Source organism: Nelusetta ayraudi, unplaced genomic scaffold (assembly GCF_046127955.1).
Source record: "Nelusetta ayraudi isolate G7.1 ecotype Tasmania unplaced genomic scaffold, CSIRO-AGI_Nayr_v1 ptg000050l, whole genome shotgun sequence".
NCBI classification, from domain to species: Eukaryota; Metazoa; Chordata; class Actinopteri; order Tetraodontiformes; family Monacanthidae; genus Nelusetta; species Nelusetta ayraudi.
Genome location: NW_027466100.1, coordinates 1,666,500 through 1,686,606, shown reverse-complemented (window position 1 = coordinate 1,686,606; position 20,107 = coordinate 1,666,500). Strand labels below are relative to the sequence as shown.

The window sequence follows — 20,107 nt, the reverse complement described above, 5'->3', positions numbered from 1 at the left end:
GCTCAGGGTTTTCTGTTCAGGCACAGCAGACACATCCCCATTCTTGTTTTGCTTCATCAAACAGTTGGTGCAACTGGTTATTTGGGGTGCACACATGTAACTGGTTAGTGTGGCTAAGCTTAGTGCTTGCGTGAGAGTGGCAGCAAGGGCCTGTGCAACCACATTGGCAATGGTGACTTTTCAGATGCTTTACCCCCACAGAGACTTTACAGTGATGCCAGTCACATTGACAGAATGTGCAATTAAGTATTAGGTGAAATATGCTGCAGCAATCAGCAATGTTGATCTAATAAAGGAAGAGTGGAATGTATATTTACAATTTCTTTATTCAGTGTAAAAAAAAAAAAACTTAACAATCACCAGTGCAAATCAGGTGAATCAGAATCAAGAAAAAATGTTAAAACTGTAACCAAATATTGGGATTAGTGCACATTTGTAAATAAAGATGTATAGAAATGGATCTCATAGCAACAATAATTTAGCATGTTTCTTCCACTAACAAACTTACTACTGGCTTCTAGAAAATAGTGCAAAAAGGGGAGGATGTATGCTGATGACACATGCTATACATGAATATTACAACTGCTGCAGAAAAAGGAAAAAAAATCCAGTCATAACGTTGCATGGAGGAAGTATGTCTACATAAAATCTTTAACAATAAAAAGTTAAGTGTTGCCCCCTAGCTGCTGGATTGAGTTGATTTTTCCATCACAAGGTTGCAAAATTAAAACTGACTTTATAAATTAGGTTCCCCTTTTAGTCTTCAACTATTATTAAATTCGCGCATGAATAAATACATACAGCAGACAACTGATCACTTTACAGCTTGAATTTTCCAGGGCACGAACACAGTGCAGAACCTTTACAACGAAATCAGAATGATTCTGTTGAACGTCGTCTCCAGTTAGCTCTTTCATGTTGTGTGACTTCACCCATCTGCAGCCTAACGACTATTTAATATAATTTCCGATCCTGTCTATGGATTTATATCAGTGCAGTGGTCGTACTGCCTCACTGAGGTGATAATGGCTTAAAAAAAAAAAAAAAAAGCAACACAAAACTATATTTGCAATATCTGTCTTTAATAGACAGATCTAAAAGTATGTGACCAGCACCGATTAGGAAACAAAGAGTGCATGGAAAAGCCAAAACCAGAAGAATTAGTTAGAACATGCTCTTGTATGCCTCAATTAAACTGATTATGAATATTAATGATGTGTTATCTTATTAGAAAGGGATTGAAGAGATACATTCCACAGAACAACAAGAAGAAAAAAATGGGCACAATATTTTAACTAAAAAAAGAAAAACTAAAAAAAAACAACTCCTGTACGCTCTGTTTGCATCGTCAGTACTTGATGCTTAAATATTTGAACATTAAACACTAATGATCAAATTGAAGATCTTTAGTAAAGACATTTGTTCAGCCCAGTTTATTTTGCAGGTTGCAGATCTGACAGGCTGATCAAATCATTTGTTCGATTCAAAATGCATATGTAATAATAATAATGAAGATAAAATACTACCAAATAAAAACACCATATTTCCAACCGCATCAGTTGCTGTTTTGTCACATGTTTGTCTCCACCTCCATCCCACTACTGGCCTTGTATTCAACAACGGCTGGGGCAAGAGTGCTGTCTGGGTTCAGAGGCAGCTGCTCCGGTTGCTTCGACTTGTTGTGCGTCTCGATTTCAGGGCGGCAGAGCTGCGTGATGTTCTGTAGAAAGAGGATGGCGATGCACCATGACAGCAGCAGTGTCACAAATATCAATGATTTAGAGAGACGCAGAATTGTATAGAAACAAAGCAAATTGTGAAATATGCACATTAAACACACATGCATGGTTTTATGCAGGAAATATCTAATGCACAAAGTCGGAACAATAAGATTTACGGTCTTACATACGGTACACAGCATATACACACAGCTTTGGGGGATTTAGAAGTAGAATTATTTAGAAATTATGCCATTTTGCCATGCAAACTAGGGGAGAGTATTTGAACTACCACAAGCTTCACTAAGCAGTGAGTTCAGCAAGTTCAGCAGAGATACGGCATTTTGTAGGAAATGATATGACCCTAATAAGAACATTATTCTGGGTCTCTGAGTTGTCTCATTTTTGTCTTAACTTTTATCTATTTTTATTTTTTTAGGTTTAGGTTTACACAGTTCTAGAAATATAAAAGGTCTAACTTTATTCTCAATGTTACTTCACAGATATGTACAATAAAGACAGAGAATGATGGCCCTCGATCAACATCAGTGAATGCACAGAAATTATTTTATTATGCATTCAAAACTGCAGCCTGAAAAAAACTGTAATATTCAGATAATAAGTATGTGTCTTTAAAAAGTCCCACAAAAATAGACATCAATTGACCCATTCAAACACAAAATTCACTAATCTAAAACTATTGAATCCTAAAAGTGCAAAAAACACAGCTGCGGTATTTGACGTTATACCACCTCCTTATGCTACGCTTCAGATTTTTTTTTTTTTTTTTTTAGATTGTTGCAAAGCTTGGAAAGAACACTCTTTTATGCTTTAGTGTGTTCAGTCCTCACGAAGGGTGAAACACTGACAAACATGAAATGTTTTACCATCATCAAATGTGTCTTCCTTCATCACTGCCTGCACATACACACCTGTAACGCTGTCCCCTTCATCTGATTGGCTTTATAGACGATCCACAGGGGAACCAGGAGAACACAGAACAGTCCGAGGCTCCAGCCCAGAGCATAAGCCCAGGTTGGGTAGATGTAGGTTTTGTTGAACATGAGAGGTTTGTACTTCACCACATTAAAAATAAAGGTACCCTGGCAAAATAAAAAGAACGACAACAGGGTTTGGAAGGTAGCCTGTGGTGAAAGGAACTTGTGTGATGGCTTCAGAACTTCTCTCATTCTCAAGCTGTGCATTTCAGTTTATGCTATTATGCTTTTTTTGTACTTTATCATAAACTTGTCCAAAAGAGAGAAAAAAAAACATTCAGCTGTGTTTAGTATGTGTTTAGTGTTTTGTGTAATGTGTCCAGTCCACTTTCCAATTAACCCCTTAAATCCAAAGCACAGAAAAATGCAGAATAAAAGTAGATAAAACCACAACTCAAGGACCCATAGACAATAATTTGGTATCATTAAATGTAGCTCACTTCAACACTCACCATACAAACAGTGGGGGTCACATAAAGCCAGCAGTACTTCATTATTGGCCATGGACGATAACCAATCATGTCCTCCAAATTGTCATAGAAACGGTCCGCACCTGGGAGACGAACAGAGCGACTTTGTTGACAAAAACACAGAATAACTCGACTACAATACAGAGATACATCCAAATGTGTATGCTTCAGGTGAAGAATCCTTGAGTGGCGTATTTCACCGTTTTGGAAAGATTCGTATAGAATAGCCACTTGACAAAGTCAAGTGTGACATACCTTTCTCCCTACAACCACAGACCCCTTTGGAACAACGTTTAATCCCCGCTGAGAAGAGGACCATACAAAATAAGCCCTATAAAAGCCTTTGTATATGTTCACATAGACCTTTCCTGGGGCCTCTGTATAAATTTATTCACATGCCCATCAAGCTTAAGGGATAAAACATTTAAGTGTAGAACATGAGATTTAAAGTGAGAGAAAACATATTGTACTAACAAGTTTGAATGGAATTGTTTTTCATGAACAGCTACAATAGAACAATCACTCAAATGTTCCAGATTTTCCAAACAGTGAGTACAACAGATATAATGGTGGCATTCATGAGTTAATTTGAATTCAGTCCCATCACTAACCATTGCGTACATTAAATGTTTTATCACCTTAGATTGGATGCCTTGATTATCATTATTGATTGTTTACTGTATTTAAAATACAATACAATTGCGTGTAGCCGCCGCAGCTGATGAACAGATAGCTTCCTCAAAAAACATGAAAAAAAAACTCAAATAAAAAGCATGTAAAAACTTTCTGAAACAATACTTGACAAACCTCACCGCGGTGAGGTTTGTCTTGTCTTGGTTTTTTTTTCGTCCTGTCATTTCCTGTTTTATTTTGAAAAGAAATGAACTCTCCTCTCGTTTCAGAGCGCTTGCCCTTCCTCATGTGTCACCTCTGTGTCTGCCCTGAATACCGATTGTCTTCACCTGTTCCCCATTACCCTCCATCTGTTCAAATAGTCTGTGTCTCCCTTGTCCCATGCCAGAGTGTCTTTGTCTGTAGGTCAGTCACCTGACCCTGTTCCCAGCCCTTGTCCACAGTCACAGAGATTGCCGCACCACGTAAGCCTTTGTTCCTTGAGACGAGTGATTATATATACCTATATATATATATATACATATATATTTTTTTTTTATTACTCTGTGTCTTGCATAGCATAACATGTCAAAAGCCAACAGATCTCACTTGATAGACAACTAGCCAGACCAGCTTCCAGTGGGATGTAAATAAAGTTGTTGAGATTCCTCAGCTGTTTCTTCTAAGGAGAGCATGCCAGTTATTTCCATCTCCATTAATTTAAGACTTAATAAATTCCACAGTCACACCTGGTCAGTTTTTATTGCATTTTATCATTTTGCAGTGGGAAACCCTAAAGCCATTCTACACCTTCAAGGGGCGCCTAGAAATTTTCTGGCCAAAAAAAAATAAAAATTTTAATCTAAAACTTAATTGTTTTAAATATTTCATTTCATCAGCTTGTCCAGGGTGTACTCTGCCTTCGCTACATGACACCTGGGATAGTCCCCTGCAGACCCTTGTGATCCTGAGTGCAGGGGTAAGCGAGTATAGAAGATAAATGGATGATCTCATTTCATAGAATACGTTTTCTCTCATCTCCATGAGCCCACTGGCAAGTTCACGTCAGTAAAGAAAGGCTTCTATCTGTCCAATTAGAATCGTCAGAATTTACAAAAACAAAGTTAGATGGATCATTCATTGGTTTGGACTTCATGAGTCCAGGAGAAGGTCAAGCTGCGAGGGGTGAAATGAACGATCACGGCTTTATTTTAGGTGGACAGGAAAAAAGAAATAGTTGTAGGCCTTTTTGGAGTCTTATCTTCACTGTCTCAGATCCAGCACTGGTGAACGATCGAGAAGAGTCAGAGAGTGACTTGGCGGAAGGCAATCGTAATATTGTAACAAGCTTGTCTGAGTAGCAGTCCTGAGTGCCGCAGAAAAGCACTTCACTGCAAGACATGCTTAGTATTTCCAGCCTTGTGTAACTATTGGTGTAATGCGCATTTGAAATGGGTTTTTACTTTGATGATGGGCATTCATTTATTTGACTCGGTCAGTGTGTGTGTGATTTGTTATGTGCCGGGATTTCATAGTGCTGACCAACATGGTGATTGACTAAGCCTCGGAGTACATATGTGCAGGTTTCATGAAGTTTATGTTGAGCAGGTTGTTGTGGAGAATGTTGATGTTATAGCCTATAGCTGACATACTCGTCATTGATTGGATGATTGCGGTTAAGCGCTTTCAATTCATGACACTGTGACTTTTTTTCCCCCGTGATGACGTCCTTTGCCATTTGGCTCATGCACAAGTTCATTCTCAAAGAACTGGTTCCAACACTTCTATGAAAAGATTTTTTCACCACTTGGAATAATTTTAGCAGGCCTTACGCTTGCAACTATTCTGATTCCACAAGAAAAATGAAAAAGAAGGGCACAGAAAGTCACCAACCATATATCCATCCGATCGCTATGGATTGACACGCTGACAGAAGGAGAAGGTTGTTGCCACTGCAAACATAGTGGTCAAAGAGTTGAAGGAAGTACAAGCCACCCTACAGGACCAAAGAAAGATTGGCTGTGAAGATGAAATACAATTAACAGGAATGTGACTGTGTTCACTCCCTCCCTCCCACATGTGCCTCACCTCTGTGACAAGGAGGAGACCGAGAAAGAAGCAGACTGCGCAGAGGCATAAGAGCAGCAGTTCTCTGCGATAACCCTTCCTGAACACAGTGGGGAACATGTCGGTCACTGATGTCATCAGGCACTCCAGACTCACAAACTGCCAAAAACAAAAAACCACAAAACAGACCTTTTTGAATTTAAGGAAGAAAAGTCTTAACACAGCCATCTGGAACAAGTTAAACAACCCAACCGTGACAGTGTTTTGTCTTTCCCACCTGTGTGTCAGCCCCTAACAGAATGACCATGACGAAGAAACAGACAGCCCATAACTGAGGGAAAGGCATCATGGCTACTGCACGTGGATAGGCTATAAATGCCAAGCCAGGTCCTGCATTAAAACAATGTTTGTTTATTATTATTTTTTCTTTGTCTCACCACAAAATACACAATTAAACTCTTGGTTTGTTTATACGTGATGAGTGCAAGTGGAGCAGCCGCAAGTCTCTTCGTGTATCTTTCACTTTCCAAAGTACATGCCAACTACTGTTTTAGTGATCAACAGGAAACATGGAAATGTTGGAAGATTAAGTGGGAGGGTTTCACTGCCTGATCTGGGATCCTTCCTGCCCATCTAAATCCAAAACCACCTTGCTAATTTTACTATGAAGTTTAAGAAGTCAAATTATTTCTATTTGAGTTTATGCAGCTGCTAAGGTATGAATTTACATAGTAATGTGACAAACAATGGAATTGTTTGTTTCACATGAGCTCCATTCAAGTACTTTATAAATATTTTTTTACCTATTTGTGCCACAATTTTTAACAACTAAGGCCAGAGGGTACAAAGCAAACGATTGCAATTGCAACAAATATCTAACAGCAGTTAGATGGTCTGAACTAACTAAGCACCTTGTGTCAAAACATTGCATCCAAAACAGACGCAGCGGTAGATCTGAGATTATACTGTAAGCATTTAATTGACAAATATGCTTGTTCAAATAAGCTCTGCTAAATTAAGAATGGCCAATGAATTATTGGTTGGACAAAAATGACATGCCATATTTTGATTCCAAATGCAGCAATGGTCTTACCTGTGGCAGCTACTTCTGATATTGGCAGTCCTTGCTCATATGACATAAAACCCAATACAGAAAAGATTGCAAAACCTGCCACAAAGCTCGTTCCACCGTTTAACAGACACAGAACAAATGTGTCTCTGTGGAGGCAAAAGCAAATTCAGCAAATTAAACAAATTAGACATATTAATGAATAATAACAATGTAAAATAGATTGTATTTGAATAAACAAATACTGTCTGAATAAACAAGGAATTAATATAGTCTCTGATCAACAATTTAAGAACAAAAAAAAGCAAAGAAGACTTACTTATAACAGTTATTGTTAAATGGGTTATAACTGCCAAGAGCTGTCAAACTCCCCTGACAAATCCCAAAAGAAAAGAGCACTTGTGCACCAGCATCCATCCAAACCTGAGTAATGGCAAAAATGTATGTTTTTGATGTGTGTTTTTTTAATAAAATGAAGTGTATGTTTGAATTCTATCACGTACGCTACTACCAGAGTGGTGTGTAGGGTTTTCCAGCATTTGGGCCCCTAATGGGAAGCTATTGAGCTACTTGCTATTAAGTGTGTTTAATTTTCATCACTTACTTGAGGGTCCACCAACCTTGAAGGGTCTGGATACAAGTAGAATTTTAAACCTTTCATTGCTCCTGGTAAAGAGAGTCCACGAGCCAAGAGAACCACCAGCATCACATAAGGGAAAGTGGCTGTGAAGTAAACGACCTGGCAACATGAGACAAATTCAGGCATTCCAAGTGATTAAACAGACAGATGGGAAGACAGACAGCCAGACAGATTGCACTTTTACCTTTCCTGTTGATCTCACTCCTTTCCAAACACAGAAGTAGCAAATGATCCAGGCAAGTAGCAGACACAAGACCAGCTCCCACCTCAGACTGCCAATCTGCTCAATCCCTTTAGAGATACCCAGAACCCGTCTCCTGAAAAGATCCAGAAACACAGTGCATTTTCATAAGAGGATTGGTAACCACTTTGAAGATCACAACATAATAGATACAAAATATTAAGGATTGTTACGATTGAATGTTAAATCAATGGTCAATTTGCTACTAATTTTGCTCCGTATAGAAGCTACAACAGTTAAATGAGTTCATTTTAAAAGCACTGTAGAATTTGCTAAGGACTAAATAAATAAAATATGACCTGTGCAATTTGCTTTTAGACAAACTAAGACATTACAGGGAATAGAAGGGTTAAATTGGGGCAACTGGACTTGTTCTTGTGATCTTGAAGATGTTTCGACTCTCATTTGAAAGGCCTCTTGTGAAGAAGCCTTTCCCAACTTAACCCTTCTACATTCAGAAGACCTGGATGACTGAGAACCTTCATGAGACATCTCAAGAAGGTCCACCAAGATCTCTTGGTCAGTGCTCATGTGACGCAATATGTTCCATGTGCAAACTCCACACAGAAGAAAGGCCCCTGGCCGTGGGATAAAACCTGTAAACTAGTTGCTGGGAAGTATCACTTCTAAACTGCACCATCCTGTCACCTTGCGAGACTGAGAGGTCTGGGGTTCGATTCCCAGGCTGGATAAATGTGACAGGCAGGACATACAAGTTCAATTTTTATGGTAAATTAAATTAGTCTTCACTGATGTAATGATCTACATTCACAAAACAGCACAATTTTGAGTGTGACATTGACTTTATAATCATGATTTTCTTTCAAGAAATATTGTGTTTTCTAGGAATTGATAAATTATTTATAGGTTTGCAACTGGACTGCACCGTCCGTCTGAGTAAGTGGAAAACCACCTATCAGACCTGAAGCGTTACGCATATGGTTTATAATCATTGTCAACGTCATCCCCTATGGTTCACACAGCTTGTGTTGACATTAGCCACAGACAACGACAGCTTGTCACTACAGTATGTCTGTGTGACTGTGTAGCTGTAAATCATGCCTCCTACAGGTTATCAGATAGAGACGTGCACCTGTTATCAACATTTTGCGAGACCCCCCACAACACCACCTTGTCTGGCTTTCATGCAGCACCAGTGGGATTTGGTTTGAATAAGTGACTAAAACACCAGTGAGGGTCAGCGTGGCAAAGCCAGCCTAGAGTCAACAATCTAACCTGCAAAGATTGCAAGCAGTGTGGTTGGTATGTCGGTGAATAACGGTTGAACCACTCATAATCCCTCACCCAGTGCTGGTTTAAACCCGTCGGTCCACATCAATGACAGCAGTCTTGACTGATTCAGTTCTCCTCAATGGGTTACTGCTAAAAGCTACACAAACTGGAGGAAGTTTGAGGTCCTTGTGCTTATATAATATACATGACATGCAGATCCCAAGACTGGACTACCGCAGGGCTTTGTGTCAGGAAGGGCAACTGAAGGAAGGTGGATAGGCAAACTAGAAACTTTGAAGCAGGGTTCAAGTGGGTTTGTGACAGGAAGAGAAATTAAAAAGGTGCTATCCTGCGGGAGTAATCTATGAGGAATGTTCTGGTGGGCCAGAGATAGTAACGAGCCTGAAGGAAGAAATTTAAAGTGTCATTTTCTGTGTTGTAGCTAAAACAGAGGGAGAAAACCTAGAGGCAATGAGATGAAGAGATGCAGAATATTCCCAGTGGCGAGAGAGTGGTGAGTGGTGCATACCTCAATGGACAGAACTTAGGGTGACTTGATAGGCACCTTGTATAGAATATGCGATCTGAAGGAGATCATTGACTGCAGGTTAGCGGTAGGTGAGAATCAAGGCCAGACAGTATATGATGGTGGTGTGTAGGATGACTCCGGTGTCGAGGAAGGAGAAGAGGACAAAGGCATAAGGATAAAGACTTTGAGAGAGGCACTACATGGTCAGCAGCTGCTTCCAAGTGAACGGGATTAATTTAATTATTCTTTCTGTCCAGCCCGGCCCGGAGGTTGGGGACCTCTGATCTAGAAGAAAATAGATGAGGCTATGGTGGAGTGAGGAATTGCAGAAGTGTATGAAATAGTGGGATGCCGAGAGTACTGAACTGAAGGGAGTACAGGGAGATACAGGGTAAGGTGAAGGTAGCTCAGGACAAAAAATGCAGCATACAGTGACTGGTACGTTAGGTTGGTCAATATTCACAGATAACTGTAGTCGGATTGGAAGATGGAAGAGTACTCTGATGAATTGAGAAAATGAAAGAAAACAAAGAGTCGAGTACTGGAAGTTGATTCGTGATGTTGAAGTGAGGCAGGCACTGAACAGGATAAAGAGTAGAAAAAAACTGTTGATCCTGAGTATATAACAGTGGACAGTAGGGGAGCTCTATTTCCACTAAAATGACAAAATAAAAAAGTATATAAATGGCTAAATATGGAATGTTGTGTTCAAACAACCCCTTTGTTCATTGACTAAAAATGCATGAATGAGGTCATTCAGAATCTACTGTACTTAAGGTTGACTCATTTGATTTCCACCCAATCTTTCTTTGTAGCACGCAGCGTATTTGTCTGTTGACGCTCAGGATCCAAGGACTTCTACATGTTGATTGGTGCACGTGTCAAAAGAATCAGTCGTGTTTAGGGTTAGCAAATTTCAATCAGTATGGCTTTAACTTCCAGAGAAGTGGTTGCCAAGTTTCTGACTTGTTCCAAAAAAAAATCTGACAATCACTGACAGCAAATCTAGACCTATTCATAGACGCTGAACAAGTCCCCATTGATGCATTTAACTGCAGGTTAAAAAATGGCGGTGAGCCTCTAAATATTAAATATGGCAGGGCTGACTTAGTGCTTGGTGTCTATGCTGGGATTCCTTTATTTTTTGCCCTTTAATAATTACAAACAGCTGTGTCTCCCTCCCACGTTTCTCTTTTTCTTTGAAGCACTTGTACTCCTCCTACATTCATACTAAATTCAACTGAGAAAAAGTGACATTTAAGAAAAAAATATATGGTTAATGATGTTCTGCTGTGGAGGTGGGAACTTTGTATAACGTCTATAGGTGCCATTATTACAAAAAGATGACCAGAAAGACTGTTTTACTTTCAAGCTTGACCTGTTAGAAGATCCGGTTACTCAGCAAAACAATTTTATAACTCTTTGGGTCCAGAGGAAGCCAAAGGCACTATATTGACTAAAGGGTGCTGCAACAATTATTATGGAGCTGCTGGTGAGAAGTTTCAAGTAGCCTTACATGGCTGCAAAACTTGAGCAGAAGTTATAGTAGCTTGTGCAGGTGAAGGCACAAGCCTTTTCAGACTGTCCCCCATCACTATGTTCGTGATGGGGGACGAATAGACAACAAGAAATTGTGGCTATTCAATGCAACGTTTTATAATTTACAATAGAAGTTTTGAAATGGAACATTTTCTGCAACCGTGCAAAAATAATTGTCTATATAACCAGCCAAATTACACCCATATCACACCGACATGCCACGATATCAAGTTTAGTTTAGAATTTGTCCTATCCCTCGTAAAAGGTAGATTTCGCTGCTTTAGAGGGCTGTAGATCTGCGGCGGCTGAGGGCTAATGTGCTGCTAGGGCAAGACGGATTACACAGTGGCAGCCAGTAAAATGCACTGATGCCAGTGCCAGTGTGCTTGCAGAAAAGGTGTCAATAAAGAATAAAAAAGCAGTTTAGAAAATACATTTTTTTGTCGCCGAGAGGCTTCTGGAAAGTCACCAAATCTGAAAACAAAGGTGCCAAGTTCAGAAGACTGGACAGGCCTCCTGTTGTATAGTTGCATAGTTTTTTTAATGTAGAGACATCATCTTGCTATTGCAAGGATAGTGATCAGTCTAGACGATTCAGTATATGTATAAATGGCAATAGAGGATTGATGTACGTACGCTCATCCTGGCAGAACACTTCTTCAACATGGCGTTATAAGATAAGATAAGATTTCTTTTATCAGTCCCACAGTGGGGAAATTTCCATCATCTGCAGCAGGCATAATGGCTGAGGTCAGCAGACACATAGACATTGGGCAGTGCAACAGAAATCTTGTAAACAGCCATGGCAGTCTTCAGACTTAACCGTTGCAGTCTTAAGACACACACCCCAGCCCACAACCACTCCTCATTAGTAGTCAACAGCAACATTCAGCTTAAAGACCAACATTTTGATGAGCTCAGTCCTGAAAGAAGGTGTACAATCCAGCAGCAAACACTGGTGGACATGTACTACGAAAACCTCTGAATGTGGCAATTTCAGCAGAACATTTGCCATATTAGCATCTGCTTGCCGTATCTGCATAAGCATCTAATAAAGATCATATTCTTTCAATGTGAGTGAGAATGTCCAAGATGGTTTTGTTCTTATTAGAGTTATACTTAATTAACCCTTTTCTCACTTTTGTTCCTCTTCTTTCTAGTACTCCCAACCGAGAATCTTGTACAATGTGCCAGACGGTATGATGGTTCATATGACTTTTTGTTGATTTGATTCATGGCTGGGTGTTCACCACATTCTGTAATAATCTAGAGATGAATATTTGCATTTGTTCTGTAGCATCTCTTTGGTGTTTGTGTGCTTGGTATAACGCCAGTATGCCAAGTGCAGAGGAGTCACTCATTGTTGGTAGCACTGTTGTGTAATTGTCTATTATACTGTGTGCTATATATATTTGTACGCATGCGTGCCGTTCATCAGTGGCGTTATGATGCTGCAGCACACTGCCACCTTGACTTTTACGATCACTTTTACGGGTCAGTCTGAATGGTAACATTTATTGTACCGGACTCATAAAATAGTAACTAAAAAAAACAAAACTCAAAACTGTGGTACAGATATATATAGTATATGTGAGCTTGAATTCTTGTCCAAATTTATTCAATGACGTGCGCATCGTCACTATATTAAATTATTTAACAGCTGAGCATGTTTGGCGTAGCAGCTTTGCCAATGTGTCACGTTATTTACATTATAAATTGCAGATAAATCTTTAACTTGTCCTTAAGCCATCGTTGAGCGGTTAAGTTAAATCTTATAGGCTCTTGGTGCCTGTCCAATCACAGGACGCGTACGTGTGCAATTAAGCATAAGGCCCACAGGCTGGCCTTGGCATCACATATTCGGGATCTGATTGGCTATCGCAACTTCAATGTCGATTCTGAAGGCCCAAAGCAAACACAAGCCATCTGAAATATGATTGGATAAAAACGTAACCGTAATGTACAACAGTGGAAGCAACGCAAGCAAGTGGATATTATATGAGGTGAAAAGAACACTAGGCTATGGAGGATAACTTTCATCATATTTTTGGGAAAATGTACTTTTCTAAGTATGTTTTGACCAGCAGAGGAGGCCTTGCTGGCCCAGACGGCCCGCCCATGCTTTTGGTATTGCGTGTCATTTCTGCCTGCAGCCATAAGGCTGAACAACTGCACTCTGTGAACACTCATTACTGTGCAATAGCTTTTCTCTCTCCTCCACTTTGAATGCTGCTGTGATTAGGGACATTTCCCAGGACTAGCTTAAAATAAATAATAATAATCAATTTACAGTGCTTAATTTATTAATTAACAATTTAAAGGAATATATCAACACTATTCAATATGAGATTTGCGTATTAACACAAAACTTCTTAACTTGGCATTCAAACTAGTTAAGTTGTTGTGGTAACCTTTTTCTCTTGTGCCAGCAGCAGTGCAGGAGATTAAGCCTCCCTCTTCAAATTTTTACAAAAACAACACGTCTCCATCTAGTGGAGTTGTGTTGTAGTGGTGGTCCTTAAGACAGGTCAAATAAATAGTAAGGAACCATGCTCCTTGATCAATTCTTCAAAGTGTGATTACTGAAGACTCGAGACCTATAGGATGAGGGGGAACGAGGGTGCACACCAATGGGAGGCTTCAGCAGTATCCTCACTCATCTATTCTGTGATGTCAGTAAGAGAGCGTGTGAGCAGGGTGGAGAAGCCATAATTCCTGCTCAGCACTCAGTACGGTCGACTTCGAGGTCTCTCTTGGCTCATTTTGAAGTTCCCCAGTGCCGCTCTGGTCCGCTCATGATGAAAACATGATGTACATTCTTACATTCAAAGCCACTCCATGCTCTGGCAGAAATAATGCAGCTCGGCTCCAGCTCTTCTACGCTCACATGCTGTGGTCTGTAAATCATCATTTATTTCTAGTGTGCGACTCTATACCGGGATGGACATATTCCGTTTTGATTGTTTTGACTTTTTGCTCTTAGCCACTGCTAAAGAGTCAAATTTGAATTTGAACGTATCTCCCAACACAACTAAGTGTGCATTTAAAAAAAAAAAGGAGTGGCAATGAGGAAACCAACATTCTAACATCGCAGGTGTTTGTGAGGCATTAAAAGTGTTCACTTTGTTTAACATGCAATACAATGTCTCTATCTTAGCACGACTGCTGTCATGATTGGAGGGCGGTCATGGCGCGTCAGTCTTATGTTTTTTGTTATATATTTGACAGTTCACTCCATCACCTGAGTGCAATTTGTAGCTGTTTTGTAACTGTTGATCAAGTAAGTGTAGGTTTAAGGTTTCAGTGGTAAGTGATGAAACTTTATCTTTATCAAACTCAGTGGACATTTTGTCTGTGTTACTGTACAAGCACTTGTTGTCAATGTTTTCCATGGAGAAATTAAGAATTTGTCTAATTTCATAAGAAGGACTAATAATGTTGGTCTCAATTGTATTTCAAATTCAAATTCAACTGTATTTTAATGTCATTCACTTCTCATCAGCTCTGCAGCGGGAGAGAGTCCTCTCTGAAATACCACCAGGTTTTTGCAGGTGTTCACATTTGCATGTGTCATGCACAAAGTCACCGCAAGGCATTATTATTATGTTATTAGATATGTTTGCATAGAAGTCGCTTTGCGTGATATGTATGCAAAACATCAACTGACGATAGGACGCAATTTGTTTTGGTTCCATCTTTGCCAGGTTTTCCGCCACAAAAGCAACGCAATAACTTTGTCAATCGAGTTCCCTTTTCAGAGTTGGCTTTTCTATCAGTAATATTATGGTAAAGCAAGAAGTTATACTTACTCCCAGAATTCGGTGGCAGGTGTTGTTGCATTCACAGGCATCGTCATGTTGGATGACCCGTTTCTTTTGTCAAATTCAACGCAATACACTGAGAAAAAACAAATGAGATATAGAGCTGTGTGAAACTGCTTGATATTATAATATACATATATTAATTAGTCAGTCAATAAACCAATCACTAAAATAATGTTAAATTCAATTCATCCGAAGTTGTGCGGATACGATTCAAAGGTCTTGCTGGATTGCTGCTCTGCAGATTCAAACGCTTGTGCACCTGTGTTCCAGGAGTTCCTACAGCTGGCCCACGGGACCTCAGCAGTGAAGGAGGAGAATAGGTAGAAGAAGGCCCATGCCTGGATCACAATGTAAGACACTGCGGCGTAGGCTATCACAATTTGCGTAGCGTAACCGATCCCTGAGAAAACAGACAGCAGATGGTGACTGAGAGAATGGATTTCAGTAGCAACTCAGGTTAAACCTAACTTGACAGTTATAAGGCTTTAGACGGCTTGCCCTCCGGACATTTCGACTTGTCAAAACAAGGAACCTTAATAACATAAAATGATTGTTTAATAAAGTGTCACAGTGAGCCTAGTGTGCAGCAGCAGGACTTTGTGGAATGCAGCCAATGCAGCGATCAGCACAATTTCTGCGAGAGTCCTGCTGGCACGTGTTCAAAGCGTCTGTGCATGCGGCCCATTGTGGATCAATGTACTGCAGCAGCTAAGCTGTAAGGCAATATTTATATATAAACATTGTATGTCTTTCATGACATGAAAAAAGACTGTAATGACTAACAAACACTAACATACAAGCACCACAGTGCTTGTTGAGGCAGATGTTAAGGATATTATTGTATAGCTGGACCTTTAACGCATGACTTAAGGAGAACCCGCCTGGTAAATTCCATGTGTGCTGCTGCTCCCTGTAATGCTATGTTAACAGCCTGATTACACATATTTTGGATCGCGTTCAAAAGATCTGGAGTTGAAAGTCCACAGAAAAAGTGGAGAATTACTTGATAAGAAGGTGGTAGAAGGATTTCATCAGTTAGGCAAAATGCCCTGTACATTGACCGGACTGAAATGTATGAGAGTGAAACGTATTAATAGTTTGCTCAACACAGTGCGCCCTGATGACACGTGCAGAAGATTATGTAAAATCACATCTTCAATATCATGTCAGAAAAAAAAACAATTCAATGGCCAATAAGAATTAAACAATTACAGTAAACAATTAATACAAGAACTTGCAAGAACTTGTTTCATTTATGTAAAGTTGGGGTAGGGGGGTGAGTGGCTGTTGTGCCTCAGTATTTCTGTTTGTATGAGACGTGCAACACACTGACCTTCAAACAAGGGACAGAAGTACCTCCAGCAGGTGATGCACCCTTGGGAGGTGAACTGTCCCATGGCTGTCTCCACGAGGAACATTGGGATGCCACAAGAAAGCAGGAACAGGACGTATGGGACCAAAAATGCACCTAGGAAATGTTGACACACATGTTTGAAGGCTATTTTTGCCCAAGGGAGAACTGATGAATCACACATGTGATCCGTGCTAATAATACTTTATTCCGTTTTGCGGAAGAGTCGCAGCAGCATCGTTCAAAAAAACATTTTTCACTCAGTTGTTTTTTCCTTTGGCATGGCGACATCTAATTTGGTCCAAATTGCATTACGGGCAGAGTAAATTAAATTTCACAGCCACGTACTTTCTTTGGAACTTACTCCATACAATGAGCAATACATCAATGTAATATGACTCCAGACTTCTACAAGTCATGTCTTGACTTTCAGAGTAGTGTGCCTTACATAGTTTAAGGCCAATGCCCAGGGATCAAATAAGGAAACAAAAAAAAAAAAGTTTTCCTTTGGCACAGAACTCACAACAGTGGCTTTGTTGCCGCATCAGAGCAACACCCTCAGATAGATTAAACAAGTAAGGATCACTTTACCACTATTGTTTCACTGCATACTGATAGTCATGCAGTTTTGGCTCAAATGCAGAAACAAAAAAAAGCATTTTGTTGTGACGCTATGAATGGGAATCTCTCTTACCGCCTCCATTTTTGTAGCACAAATAGGGGAACCTCCAAAGGTTTCCCAGTCCCACCAGCGTTCCAGCCACAGCCAGCAGGAACTCTATTTTGTTTGCCCACTGGCCCCGGTCCAGCAGCTGGGTCTTCTTTGCAAGAGTTATATCCTGACTGGGCATCTCGCTGCTCTTTCCTTTCCGGACTTCCCTTCATATGGTTGGGCAAGAACAGCAGGTTAATCAGTGAAATCTGACCTGATCCTTGCAGCTCCTCGCACAGGCAATGGGACAAAGCAGTGTCAGAACTCTGCCGCTGTGAGTTGTGTGCAGAGACAAAACTTCTCAGCTGATCATCTGGCACCACTCAAACGCTTTGTTTATTTAGTTCCTGAACTCAAGCTGAGGGCGGATTACAGCAATGGAAAGTTTTATTACTGGCAAGTGTTTTGTTGTTTTTTTTTGTGTGTGTGTGTTTTTTTTCTTTCAGAAAAGCTGCACTTCTTAGAGCACATTTTTGAGAATTAAAACAATGCACTTAGCAACCTAGTGTAAAAACAGAGCGAGGTACTTACCCCTCCATCAGAAAGCTCCCCCCTCCCCCTCCCACAGAGCTGGATACAGCAAACTAATCAGTATTCCTCTGCGTTCTGAGGGCTCCCTACACAGCCAACAACATGTTTGGGGTAAAGCGAGAAACAGGAGCTACGGCTGCGTGTGCTGCTACTGTCACCTCTCTATTGTCCAATTGGACTGCTTGCCATTCTGCTGCACATGAAAAAAAGAAAAAAAAACCCAGCTCCTCTCTGATACAGGCCCACGCTGCACTTCTTCCTCCCTGTATTTTTCCATTCAAACAAGGGCCGTTTGAGTCACTGAGATTAGCTAATTTGCTAACAACTAAACCAAGTCAGCTGAGCAGACTCTGTTTTGGGAGTGGTCGTACAAAGGCTTCAGCTTCCATCTGCTTCCTTTTTCACGGCCCCTGTTATTGAATGGGGACTTAACATTAACCACTGCCACCAATAAAGTTTATATCTAATCTTCACTTCATATAAACAATTTTAGTTTTTAAAGACTTGCGTGGACTCTGACTCATTGTAAAATGGATTGATAACGGTCCCATTATTTTCACCGCAAATAGTTAAAATGCTCTCGACACTGCCTGGTTAACAAGAGCTGGAGTCGGTCACTCGTGTCCTCAAAGCTCACATACCAAAACAAAAACCAGTTAGTTCAGCTCTCAGCCTTGCACGGTGTCTTATTTATTGCTATATCAAATGGCTTGGATTGTGCAACACCGGAATGTGTTCACAACAGACTCTTTTCAGATCGCAGTGCCTGTTGGTTTAGTGATCGACCCTCTGTGACACTCAATGAAACACAACCCTAAGTTCTTATTATTATTCTGTAAACTCCACCGGTATATAAATCAAGTATGGACAATTTCTGCTGAAAAGGTCTATTGTTAGCCTGCCCAGAAAAGAAAAGCTGCATTACAGTTAACATTACAGTTACCTCTTTAACAGCAAGGTTCCTGTGGGAACACACCTTGACACACCTTGGCTTTATGACGTTACTCTGCCATTCATGTTTCAAGGCACTTGACAATTATCTATTGAGTCGATAGATAGATGATAGATAGTTAGATAGATGAATAATTTATTAATCTCCAAGAGAAATTTGCAATCCAGCATACACACTCATTTAAGTAAATATAACTTGGAGATACCTGCGATTCCCAGTGGAAACTTCAGTCCCTATAGCTCCTAAATGCTTAGGTTACTAGATCTTTGTGACGCTATCAAAACTGTCCAGGTAAGTAAATATTTAATAACCTAATGTCTGATTAAACTAAACCCAACTCAAAGAAAGGGCATACAACAAAACTCACTCAAGCAATTGTTTTGCCACTTACCCTGCAGTTGAAGCAGGTCATCACCCTTTTTTTTTGTTGTTGTTGTTCATTTTGATCAACTGTCTATAAAAATATAACCAAATATCATGAATCAGACACCTGGAATAGGACCCGTCATTGATTAATATTGTGCCTTTTACTGGTAGATAATTATTTAATGTAATGCATATCAACTTTGCACTATACCATAGCGAAGCCAAAATAACATGTTTAGTTTCTGAATTAAGACATTCTTATAATAAGAAAAAATAAATAAATAAATAAAAAGATGTCCAGAATAGTATTCTGAATTAAAAGTAAAAATCTGGTTGGACACCTTGCAGGTGTGATTGACATCACCTATGCACACTGATGTAAAAGTGAAATAAAAAGGCAAATAAAATGTCAAAATATGTATGTTTGTATGTATGTATGTGTGTATGTCTATATAAAAAACATATATCTGTGTATAAGAATAGTTATAGCATAATATCATAACTTTATTACAACAGCAATAACAGCATAATAGCAAACTAACTCAGTATATCTTTCAGACCGATGTTTTTTCTTGTCAAGTGATACGTGACCAATCGCACTTCCAGTAGACCATTACCTTTGATGATGTAATATTATTTTATTGACTGTCCTTGGACACCAGTTAAATTTTCAGTAATACAGCTACTCACAAATGAAACCAAACGTTAAAATTCCATCAGACATTTACTGAACTCAAGTCAGTGGGGTAAGATCAGGATTTTAAAGACAGAGAATAAAGGAGGCCTCGTGTCTGATGTCAGGTTGAAAGTTTGAGAGATCAATCATATTAAATGCAACCAGTCCCCTTGATAAGTTTAAAAACAAATCCAACATTTTTAAAATTGACTCTAACTTAGACCAGATGCCACTGCAGAGAACCCAAAATAGTTTCGATATTCTCTCTTTTCCTGCTAGCAGTCAGCGTTATGACGCTACATTCGGGACTTCCAGTACCTGAAAGTAGACACTAGCAAGACCAAGGTAGTACAGGCCATGGGGGCTTTGCCATAATCTAAGTGCCATCTATTAAAAGTATGAATGTAGTTTGGCACATCAAAATTAAAGTTAGTAGATCTTAGTTTTGCAATAATTCACAATAGGGAAAACTGTAAAAACAAAGAAAAAAAGCTGCTGTTCTGAACAAAAAGATGACACCCAGATTGTTTGACTGCAGGGAGGGGTGGAATTCTCTTGAAGGTATGGCAGAAAACTATT

The 20,107-nt window shown here is 39.7% G+C and overlaps 1 protein-coding gene across 1 annotated transcript; it reads right to left on the bottom strand.

The window, feature by feature from the left end:
• Positions 1–306: 306 nt before the first annotated feature.
• Positions 307–17,895, bottom strand: LOC142895984 (sodium- and chloride-dependent GABA transporter 2-like). Its single transcript, XM_076037385.1, has 15 exons — positions 17,535–17,895; positions 16,986–17,170; positions 16,274–16,408; positions 15,200–15,340; positions 14,926–15,013; positions 7,759–7,891; positions 7,539–7,673; positions 7,254–7,357; positions 6,959–7,083; positions 6,143–6,255; positions 5,887–6,024; positions 5,692–5,794; positions 3,169–3,269; positions 2,651–2,821; positions 307–1,720 (listed from the first exon to the last, which is right to left on the bottom strand). The coding sequence occupies exons 1-15, from the start codon at positions 17,540–17,542 to the stop codon at positions 1,571–1,573; spliced, it is 1,830 nt and encodes a 609-aa protein (XP_075893500.1). The 5' UTR covers positions 17,543–17,895; the 3' UTR covers positions 307–1,570.
• Between the last annotated feature and the right edge of the window lie 2,212 nt (positions 17,896–20,107).

Excerpts from the sequence above, each read along its gene's own strand:
- LOC142895984 (XM_076037385.1), bottom strand. Across the intron at positions 6,025-6,142 it reads TGTTAGGGGCTGACACACAG|TTTGTGAGTCTGGAGTGCCT; the intron begins GTGGGAAAGACA and ends TGTTTTTGGCAG. Across the intron at positions 1,721-2,650 it reads TGAAGGGGACAGCGTTACAG|AACATCACGCAGCTCTGCCG; the intron begins GTGTGTATGTGC and ends CTCTTTCTACAG.